Source organism: Melanotaenia boesemani, chromosome 4, assembly GCF_017639745.1.
Source record: "Melanotaenia boesemani isolate fMelBoe1 chromosome 4, fMelBoe1.pri, whole genome shotgun sequence".
Taxonomy (NCBI): domain Eukaryota; kingdom Metazoa; phylum Chordata; class Actinopteri; order Atheriniformes; family Melanotaeniidae; genus Melanotaenia; species Melanotaenia boesemani.
Genome location: NC_055685.1, coordinates 39,137,109 through 39,148,677, shown reverse-complemented (window position 1 = coordinate 39,148,677; position 11,569 = coordinate 39,137,109). Strand labels below are relative to the sequence as shown.

The 11,569-nt window shown below is 45.1% G+C and overlaps 1 protein-coding gene across 1 annotated transcript in view; it reads left to right on the top strand.

Moving 5' to 3' along the window:
* Positions 1–9,393: 9,393 nt before the first annotated feature.
* LOC121638048 (guanine nucleotide-binding protein-like 3-like protein) overlaps positions 9,394–11,569 on the top strand; it is a 4,053-nt gene continuing 1,877 nt past the window's right edge. The window contains 7 exon segments of the mRNA XM_041982474.1: positions 9,394–10,151; positions 10,254–10,370; positions 10,438–10,515; positions 10,594–10,729; positions 10,806–10,924; positions 11,384–11,438; positions 11,441–11,528. Of these exon segments, the coding sequence (XP_041838408.1) occupies positions 9,978–10,151; positions 10,254–10,370; positions 10,438–10,515; positions 10,594–10,729; positions 10,806–10,924; positions 11,384–11,438; positions 11,441–11,528 (767 nt within the window). The 5' untranslated portion in view covers positions 9,394–9,977.

Below are 11,569 nucleotides of genomic sequence, written 5' to 3'. Positions count from 1 at the left end.
ATGAAAACCAACTTTACTCCACACAAGAACATTTCAATGAAGCAAGACAACTCACAATATATTAGAATAATAAATAATAAAAATATGCACCTATATAAAGTCTACTGTACAAAAATACATGATAATATAAATAAAAACAGAACTAACCTGAACGACATCGGTGCAAATTTTAATATATTTTTTTTAATTTCCAATCAGTACCTTCTGTCCATAGATGCATCACATGAATGGAGCGTGTTGGACACCAGATTCCCATGATGGCACACGTGTCCCGTGAAGGCAGCGTGGACAGTTTGTATGAAAAGAATGCGACTCGGTTCTCATCGTTCGTTTCAGAGTCGTTCAAAAGAATCCATTTGTTTATGAGCGTCACATTTCTACCACTCAGATAAGACTTCAGAGACAAAGAGGGCAAAGTTCAGGACTGGTTCAGTGTTTAACGTGACGTAAATACTGCGTGTCTGTAAAGTGAAAGTATCTGACTTCTCTGCCTCCGTGCAGGGGTTCAGTTTGCTGAGCGGTCTCAGTGAGGAAATGATTCTGGCTGAAACCGGCTGTCATTTTTTGTTTTTATGAAGGCCAACGTTGGTGTTACATGAGGAAACTTTGCTTCAGAGCATGAATTATCCAAAATGACACCTGGTTATGAAAGCGGCTGCAGAAAAGGTCACTGCTACATATAATGAGGATCCCAGTTTACAAGCACAGGGAGCAAAACCGCTGCAACACTAAGAAGGCTTCGTGTCCTCGGTGCAGATTTCTGATGACTTTCTGCATCAGTGCCCCCTCGCTGTGCTGGAAGGAGCTCACAGTGCTACGTTTGACTCATTCATATACAAACATGAGCAAATCACAACTAAAATACACAATAATTTTCACAGGAAGTGTGATTATTTATTTATTTATTTATTTGTAGTAACAATAAGGCAAGGCAGTTTATTTCTACAAAGTGCTTCATATAAAACATTAACAGCGTTGAAAATGGAGCAAAGACGGCATTTAGAAGTAGCAGCAACAAACAGCAAAATCACAAACCAAACTTATCGGGAAAATGTTTTGACCTCCATGGCAACTCTGACCCAGGCGTACGCACAACATCTGGGAAAAGGGGAAACGGCGACACCAGCGGTCCAGAATAAAATCAAGGAAATGATGTGAAATGTGAGACATTTGTACACAATCCAGTATCACCTTTCACACCACATGTTAGATATTAAAGCTGTTTGCAGACATGAATAAAGACACATATTAATCCTCCTAAGAGCCACGCTCGGGGGAAAAAACTCAACTTTAACCACTAAAACATGTTCTGTCATTGTGAAACTTCATGTTATAAAACCCATCCAGATAAATAAGGAGCCAGTCTGCTGCCAGCATGTAGCAGCCAGTGTGGAAAGTAGCTTTGGTCCTTCAGTCCAGCAGAGCGGGACCAGACTGGAGGCTGGAGGTCTAGAAGTGATGCTACGCTAACGAAACACAAGGAGATGAATGCATGGAGGAGTCTGGTCTTTCTGGGAGATTAAACTTTTAATTCTGTTGATGTTTCTGAGCTGGTAAAAAGCTTCTTAGTGAAGCTTTGATGTGGCTGCTGAAAGTCAGGTCTGAGTCTATCACCACTCCCAGGTTACGAACTTGGTCGGTAGTTTTAAGAGCCCAAGTCTCCTGGTGTTTACCAATGCTGACCCTCTTCTCTTTCTACCAGACAGAATAATCTCAGTTTTGTCTTCATTTAATTGTACTTTCTGGTGTGTTCATGTACAGGTGGAACAGCTTGTTGTCTGGTGATGGTGGATTGAAGGTCGTTGCTTCTGTCTGTGGAGTTTTTGTCTCCTCTTTCTTTATTCTTCTTTCCCTTTTAGCTTCTTCTTCTTTTTGCTGTCTTCCTTCTTTTTCTGTCCCCTCCGGTCAGGTCCAGTAAGTTCACATAGATTCCACTATTCAAAGTAAATAAATAAATAAAGGAATCAGATTATCAAGAGGAGCTTTTTACCCATAAACCTCCCCTTGGCAGAGCAAGTTTGTTCAGCACGATACAACAACCAGACCATCATTCTGCAGCTACGATGCTGGACAGGACAGGTAAAAAAAAAAACAAAAGGATCCACAAAGTCAGTCTACTATCAGCTTAAGAACATATCAAGGGTAAAAGATGTGATGTCTCAGCAGGACCTGGAAAAACTAGTCCAGCTTCCATCTTTAGTCGGCTTGATTATTGTAACAGTGTTTTTACAGGTTCTACCTAAAACATCAGTCAGACACCTGCAGCTGATCCAGAACTCTGCTGCTCCAGTCCTCACTAAGACCAAGAAAGTGGACCACATCAGTCCAGCTCTGAGGTCTTTACACTGGCTGCCGGTCCGTCAGAGGATAGACTTTAAAGTTCTGCTGCTGGTCTAGAAAGCTCTGAATGGTTTAGGACCAACATACATCAGAGACCTCTTGACCCAGTATGAACCTACCAGAACCCTCAGGTCATCTGGATCCAGGTTCTTTCCAGTTCCCAGAGTCAGAACCAGACATGGAGAAGCTGCATTCAGCTTCTATGCTCCACATGTCTGGAACAAACTCCCAGAAAGCCTCAGATCAGCTGAAACACTCAGTTTATTTAGATCCAGGTTAAAGACCCACCTGTTCTCTGCTGCATGGACTAGTTTTTATTTACAGTCCAAATTTAAGTCACTTTTTTTTAAGCTTACATTTTTAAACTTAATCATGTTTAAATGCTGTTTTATCCAGTGTCCTTTTTTTCCTCTTTCTTTTGTTTTTAATGTTAAATTATGCTTCTTGTATTCTGTAAAGCTCTTTGAATCACCCTGTTGTATATTTTTGCTCCAAATAAACCTGCTTTGCCTAATGTATGTGATATGTATTGTTTATGAGAACTAATGCATCATTTTATGGTAAAAACTTTTCTACAAACACTGTTGTATCTGATCTTTGTCTTCTGCGTCCTGGTGGACCCCCTTGGACTACAATAATTCTGTCACGTCACATGATGATAAAACTGGAACACATATGCAAAATCTCTTTATTTTCTTGTACATTTTGTTAAAAGGCCAAATAAAGAATGAAAATATAATTTTCTGCCAGTTAATTCTCAGATATGGGATGAAAGGGTGAAATTCAGGTGCTTGTGGATGCATCGATCTGAATTTCTGGCTCTTCTAACAGGGCAGCTGAATTTTATTAAACCACTACAAAGAACATGATCTTTAAAGTGCTGCCTGATTGGTCCAGATGAGAGTGGGCTCTCTGAAGCAGGTAGATGATGACATCTTCAACCCTAAGAACAATACGATAACCAAACTGTAAAGAGTCCTGAAAGGTGTTGGCTTGTTCAGTCTCATGATGTGAGATGTTAGGATAACTGGTCTGTGGTCATCTGGTTCAGATGGTTGGGATTTTTCAGGTCCTGGAACAAGGCAGGATGTTTTCCACAGCATAGGAACTCTATTCTGACCCAGGCTGGTGGTAAAAGGTGCTGAAGAATCCACCATAGCTGTTCTGAGCAGGTTTTCAGAACCCTGAAGCTGAAACCGTCTGGACCTGCAGCCTTGATCTGGTTCAATTTCTCCAGTTGTTTCTTTGCCTGACTGCAGGAGACAGACGGGTTAGAGGTGGAGATGGAGGACGTCTCAGGAGACAGACGGGTTAGAGGTGGAGATGGAGGACGTCTCAGGAGACAGACGGGTTAGAGGTGGAGATGGAGGACGCCTCAGGAGACAGACGGGTTAGAGGTGGAGATGGAGGACGTCTCAGGAGACAGACGGGTTAGAGGTGGAGATGGAGGACGTCTCAGGAGATAGACGGGTTAGAGGTGGAGATGGAGGACGCTTCAGGAGACAGACGGGTTAGAGGTGGAGATGGAGGACTCCTCAGGAGACAGACGGGTTAGAGGTGGAGGCAGAGGACATCTCAGGAGACAGATGGGTTAGAGGTGGAGATGGAGAATGTCTCAGGAGACAGATGGGCTAGAGGTGGAGATGGAGAACGTCTCAGGAGACAGACAGGTTAGAGGTGGAGATGGAGAACGTCTCAGGAGACAGATGGGTTAGAGGTAGAGGCAGAGGACGTCTCAGAAGACAGTCGGCTTAGAGGTGGAGATGGAGAACGTGTTAGGAGACAGACGGGCTAGAGGTGGAGATGGAGAACGTCCCAGCAGACAGACGGGCAAGAGGTGGAGGCAGAGGACGTCTCAGGATACAGACGGGCTTGAGGTGGAGATGGAGGACGTCTCAGAAGACAGACGGGTTAGAGGTGGAGGCAGAGGACGTTTCAGGAGAAAGACTTATTAGAGGTGGAGATGGAGAACGTCTTAGGAGATAGACAGGCTTGAAGTGGAGATGGAGAATGTCTCAGGAGACAGACGGGCTAGAGGTGGAGATGGAGAACGTCTTAGGAGACAGACAGGTTAGAGGTGGAGATGGAGAACGTCTTAGGAGACAGACGGGTTAGAGGTGGAGGCAGAGGACATCTCAGGAGACAGATGGGTTAGAGGTGGAGGCAGAGGACATCTCAGGAGACAGATGGGTTAGAGGTGGAGGCAGAGGACATCTCAGGAGACAGATGGGTTAGAGGTGGAGATGGAGAATGTCTCAGGATACAGACGGGCTTGAGGTGGAGATGGAGGACGTCTCAGAAGACAGACGGGTTAGAGTTGGAGGCAGAGGACGTTTCAGGAGACAGACTGGTTAGAGGTGGAGATGGAGAACGTCTTAGGAGATAGACAGGCTTGAAGTGGAGATTGAGGACGTCTCAGGAGACAGACGAGTTAGAGGTGGAGATGGAGGACGTCTCAGAAGACAGACGAGTTAGAGGTGGAGATGGAGGACGTCTCAGGAGACAGACGGGTTAGAGGTGGAGATGGAGGCTGTCTCAGAAGACACACGGGTTAGAGGTGGAGATTGAGGACGTCTCAGGAGACAGACGAGTTAGAGGTGGAGATGGAGGACGTCTCAGGAGACAGACGGGTTAGAGGTGGAGATGGAGAACGTCTCAGGAGACAGACGAGTTAGAGGTGGAGATGGAGGACGTCTCAGAAGACAGACGGGAGGACGTCTCAGAAGACAGATGGGTTAGAGGTGGAGATGGAGGACGTCTCAGAAGACAGACGGGTTAGAGGTGGAGATGGAGGACGTCTCAGAAGACAGACGGGAGGACGTCTCAGAAGACAGACGGGTTAGAGGTGGAGATGGAGGATGTCTCAGAAGACAGGCGGGTTAGAGGTGGAAATGGAGAACGTCTCAGGAGACAGACGGGAGGACGTCTCAGAAGACAGACGGGTTAGAGGTGGAGATGGAGGACGTCTCAGAAGATAGATGGGTTAGAGGTGGAGACGGAGAACGTCTCAGGAGACAGACGAGTTAGAGGTGGAGGCAGAGGACGTTTTAGGAGACAGACGGGTTAGAGGTGGAGATGGAGGACGTCTCAGGAGACAGACGGGTTAGAGGTGGAGATGGAGGACGTCTCAGGAGATAGACGGGTTAGAGGTGGAGATGGAGGACGCTTCAGGAGACAGACGGGTTAGAGGTGGAGATGGAGGACTCCTCAGGAGACAGACGGGTTAGAGGTGGAGGCAGAGGACATCTCAGGAGACAGATGGGTTAGAGGTGGAGGCAGAGGACATCTCAGGAGACAGATGGGTTAGAGGTGGAGGCAGAGGACATCTCAGGAGACAGATGGGTTAGAGGTGGAGATGGAGAATGTCTCAGGATACAGACGGGCTTGAGGTGGAGATGGAGGACGTCTCAGAAGACAGACGGGTTAGAGTTGGAGGCAGAGGACGTTTCAGGAGACAGACTGGTTAGAGGTGGAGATGGAGAACGTCTTAGGAGATAGACAGGCTTGAAGTGGAGATTGAGGACGTCTCAGGAGACAGACGAGTTAGAGGTGGAGATGGAGGACGTCTCAGAAGACAGACGAGTTAGAGGTGGAGATGGAGGACGTCTCAGGAGACAGACGGGTTAGAGGTGGAGATGGAGGATGTCTCAGAAGACACACGGGTTAGAGGTGGAGATTGAGGATGTCTCAGGAGACAGACGAGTTAGAGGTGGAGATGGAGGACGTCTCAGGAGACAGACGGGTTAGAGGTGGAGATGGAGAACGTCTCAGGAGACAGACGAGTTAGAGGTGGAGATGGAGGACGTCTCAGAAGACAGACGGGAGGACGTCTCAGAAGACAGACGGGTTAGAGGTGGAGATGGAGGACGTCTCAGAAGACAGACGGGTTAGAGGTGGAGATGGAGGACGTCTCAGAAGACAGACGGGAGGACGTCTCAGAAGACAGACGGGTTAGAGGTGGAGATGGAGGATGTCTCAGAAGACAGGCGGGTTGGAGGTGGAAATGGAGAACGTCTCAGGAGACAGACGGGAGGACGTCTCAGAAGACAGACGGGTTAGAGGTGGAGATGGAGGACGTCTCAGAAGATAGATGGGTTAGAGGTGGAGACGGAGAACGTCTCAGGAGACAGACGAGTTAGAGGTGGAGGCAGAGGACGTTTTAGGAGACAGACGGGTTAGAGGTGGATGCAGAGGACATCTCAGGAGACAGACGGGCTAGAGGTGGAGATGGAGAAAGTTTCAGGAGACAGACGAGTTAGAGGTGGAGGCAGAGGACATCTCAGGAGACAGAGAGGTTAGAGGTGGAGATGGAGAACGTCTCAGGAGACAGATGAGTTAGAGGTGGAGGCAGAGGACGTCTCAGGAGACAGACGGGTTAGAGGTGGAGAAGGAGGACGTTTTAGGAGACAGACGGGTTAGAGGTGGAGATGGAGGACGTCTCAGGAGACAGACGGGTTAGAGGTGGAGAAGGAGGACGTCTCAGGAGACAGACGGGTTAGAGGTGGAGATGGAGGACGTCTCAGGAGACAGATGGGTTAGAGGTGGAGGCAGAGGACATCTCAGGAGACAGATGGGTTAGAGGTGGAGATGGAGAATGTCTCAGAAGACAGAAGGGCTTGAGGTGGAGACGGACGATGTCTCAGTATGTTCTGATGGGGAGGGAGATGAGGCCGTGTTTAGGTCCATGATGCTTTAACCATATGGTGATGCAACACGTCTCAGAAACTGCATGCTTTGTTTTTATGCCAGGTCGCACAGGAAGTTACTGTTTTTTTTTCTCAACCAATCAACAGATTCCAGTATGTCAAACTCCACCCTTTCGGGTCGGGTCAGTTAAATTGGTTCCCCCAATAAAAGGGTCCCAACAAAATAGGACGGGTCTGGTTGGATATTAGGGTACCCTTCCCAGGTCTTGTATGTGAAAACAAAAAACAAAAAAAGTGCCTTATCCTCTGATCAGCTGATCACCATCTTCTCCAGCCTTATGTGTCTCCTCTCTGGTCTGTAGCTGAGCGCTCCTTTCTCCAGCATCAGGTGTCCTCTTCATGGTCTGTAGCTCTCCAGGGTCTGCATCCTGGTGTCCTCTTCATGGTCTGCAGCTCTCCAGGGTCTGCATCCTGGTGGACTCCATCTCTGCTGTTGCAGCGTTTCTTTCCTCAGCTGATCCGTCTTCTTCGTCTTGCAGACCTGCAGCATTTGTGGGTGGAACTGATGTGTCCTAGAAGCAGGGATGGTGTCCAGTCTGAGCCTCCATCACTTCTTAAGCTGGTTGACCTGCAACCACATGTTTGATGTTATTAAAAAACTACTGGATGCTTCCATCATATTTCCCAAAACCTGAACCACTTAATCCAACCAGTTAACATCCCATCACATCTTTCAGGGCTCTCTTGGTATTTACCTGCATCTTTAAAATCATTCACGAAGTTTTGATATAAGATAATTAAATAAAATAAACACTGATCAAACCCCATTTCTATTTCCTTCCCTCTTTGCCTCTAGTTTACAAGTGAAGTTAGCCAATGTAAATACGACTTTAGAAAGCTAAATAAAGTTTATTCATTAACATTACTTACACAATAAAAACAACAAAAAAGTCTCTTTGCTGCGACCGGGCCACCCGACCTCTCGTTACATCCTCAACCTGCTGTCCTAAGCCTCTTTTAAAGGTGGGAAACCAAAACAATCTAACTCTGTGGCGACTTTTCTACCTTTTTTGTCGTGTGACTGGCGGCCTTTCACACAACATGAGACTCCCATTTTATCAAAGATTATAACGCAGCAAAGACGATGAACAGCTGTTTACAACGATGCAACCAACATGGCGATCGACCCACAATGCACTGCGGCTATCCTGAGTGTTACGTCACCTGACAAAGACCGATAGATCTGACTGGGCAGCCCTGTATCAGCCAAGGAAAGAACCAGTGGTCTGGAGATCCAAGGCCTGCACTTTTACTGGAGGCTGGCACAGGGAGCAAAGTGAAGGAGGTGGACGTTTGCTTGATTAATTAATTAAATTAGAGAGCCAATCTATGAGTTAAAAATATATAACTAACTATGAATAAATTAACAGTGTCGGCTCACTGGGAAAATACTGTGTATCTTTGGCTGTTGGTGTATGTTCTGTTTGACTGGATGTAAAACATGTCATAGGTGTGGTTTGCTCTCAAAAACAGACACGTAATATGTCACTAAGCTCTGTGTGAAATGGCCATTTTTTAGCATTCAGTGCGTCACTTTGACACCTTGATTGATGGCATTAACACATATACAGTGTCTGTTGTTGAGACGTTGTATAAACTGTAGAATAATCTTCCTTAACTGTAAAACATATTTCTTACTTGCTTTTCTTCACTGAATCCTGCAGGTTTGTTAATAAACTTACAAACTATCACAGATATTATGTGACATTACAACAAAGCTGCAGCTTTCCAAGTTTTATTCTTTGTTTTTTTATTATTCAATTTTTTATCTGGAAACAACTTGAAGAAAACAAATTTCAATCACAACATATAAGACAGTTGCTCTTATTCCTTCATTTCGTCAAACACAATCAAAATTAATGCATCTTCATGTTTCCAACCAGCATCTCGTACCATGTATTCACTTTAGTTTTCCTTATCACCCCTTTTTGTGTGTAAAGAAATACAGAAATTAATAAACAAATGAGGAAAAAAAGGCCCTTACATACATACCTGTGTGTACATGTATGTATATTGATACATACACACACATATACGTACATACACATACAAGATTATAAATAAGGTACAAAATGTTTCGACAATACAGAGTAGCCAAGTTTCAGGTTTTATTCTGATGCTTTTTAGCACATTTCATGATATTGATCAGAAAGTGCAGAAGAAAACTTAAAGCATAGAAACAGTATATTTTGATCAAAGCAGTTATAAAATGATGCATTTTACTTATAAAGCTCCACAGTCTGCAGATCTCAGACTAAAAGGCAGAAGAGGCTCTGTCGCTTTAGTTTTCAGCCTCGTACCTGGCACAGCCAGCAGGCCCAGGTCACATGACCTTAGGGACCTGCTAGGGACATGTAGATGAGGCTTGATCATTCAGAGCTCTATAAGTGAGGACCAAGACCTCGAAGTGTCCTCTGGAGTAGATAGGGGGCCACTGGAGCTGGACAAGTAACATGACAAGAGACATGAGACAACTTCATCAGAAGCCTGGCAGCAGCGTTCTGTACAATCTGCAGAGGGATGCGAATAATGAACAAGAAAAGCATGAATAACATTTCCAGCTCTGTTCCAGAGATAATTCTTAGCTTAGCAATAAATGATGAAAACATGAGCCAACCAGAGGCTGAACGTGATCCTCTAATGCGGGGATCACCAACTCCAGACCTCCTGCATCCTGCAGGTTTTTAATGTGTCCCTGCTGCACCTGGTTCAAACTAAATGTTCAGCACCAGCTTGTTGCCAAGGTCTGCACCAGCATCTTCACCACCCATTATTAGAGCAGGTGTGCTGCAGCATGGACAGACTGAAAACCTGCAGGACACACTGGCTCAAGAGGTCTGGAGGTGCTGATGCCTGATCGAAAGTAAAATTCACCCCAAGATTCCTGATGGAAGAGGCTAACGGACCACGAGTTTCCATTATTAGAGTTTTATGCTTTTCAGGTGCACACACATTAATTTAATATACTTAAATCTTCATATTTACATTCTGCAGACTAAAGATGGACGGAAGGGTGACGCCTCAGGGTTGCCCAAGACTACAGACCTGTCAGCTGTCCAGCATGTCAAGAATGCTAGGAAACCAGAGGACATCAGGAGACAAAGAGTAGATATTTAAGTCTTCCCTGTCCTGGATTTAAAGCCACAGTGATGGTAAAATGTTTTTAAGTAGCTGGTCTTGAACTCACTTATTTCATTTTCTAATCAGGTTCAAGAACTCCAGGAAAAGCAGAAACAGTCCAGAGAGCGTGAGATGATGAAGAGAAGAAATATGCACAGCTTTCAAAACGACATCCTACAGCGACAACGAGAGTTTGAGCAGAAGGTGAACATGAGCCCGCCGTGGACTGAAGGTCAGGCATTTTGTTGTTTTTCTTTGGATGTGACTGCAGGAGGCAGAGATGCAGAATTTAGAGAAACGTGTCAACTTTGAAAATTCCAGAAAAGCGTATTACAGGGAATTTAAAAAGGTAGGTTGCTGTGTGATCAGTGCCACACATCGGTCTACATCTGTTGAATAACACTCACATGTAGATGTTTTTCTTAAGGTGGTGGAGGCTTCAGACGTCATTCTGGAGGTTTTGGATGCACGAGACCCTCTGGGCTGCAGATGTCCTCAGGTGGAGCAGGCAGTCATCCAAAGTGGAACCAACAAAAAGATCGTTTTAGTCCTCAATAAGATCGGTAAGAAAGACAGCAGCACAGTAGAAGATGCAGAACTTACTTAGTGAAATATTAACAATTGTGCTTTTGATTATAGATTTGGTGTCAAAGGAAATTGTGGAAAAGTGGATTAAGTATCTTCGTAATGAGTTTCCCACTGTAGCTTTCAAAGCATCGACTCAGCAACAAACAAAGAACTTGGTAAGTAGTGAAGATGTCTTTGAATTGTTGTGGAATTTTTATTTATCAAAGATCACACACTAAGTGAGAATCAAACAAAGTATTTAATTAAGAGCTGATCAGCAATGAGAGTCACACAGTCAGAAAGATCTGCTAAGTGAGTCTGAAGAGATACATGTGTGCTTGGTTAATATAGCCAGAGCCTGAGCTGATAACATCGAGGTCGAAGGTCATTGTAGTAAACCCCTCATGGCCTGGTACAAGGAAGAAAAGAAAAGGGGGAAGGGGAGCTCACTAAATCCTTATCTGGGTACACAGTCATTCTCCTCCCTAAGTAAAACATAAGCCAAGCTTTAACAATGCAAAGTGTAGTCTACAGAATTTAAGGGTTCTGTGTAAATTTTCCATTACAGAATCACTAAATAAAAAAAGCTGTGTAATGATGACAATGACAATAATCACTGTAAAACATAATTAGATGTCTTAGATAATTAGATGATGCCAGTGACACAAGCCACCTCAGAGCTCCTGAGCAGCAGCGCATGCGTTGGACCGACTGCCTCATGAAGCTGCTCGGCAACTACTGCCGCAACCAGGATTTAAAGACGGCCATCACTGTCGGTGTTGTAGGTAAGCACCAGCATCCAGTTATGCCTAAATGTGCCGCCGCACACGAGGAGC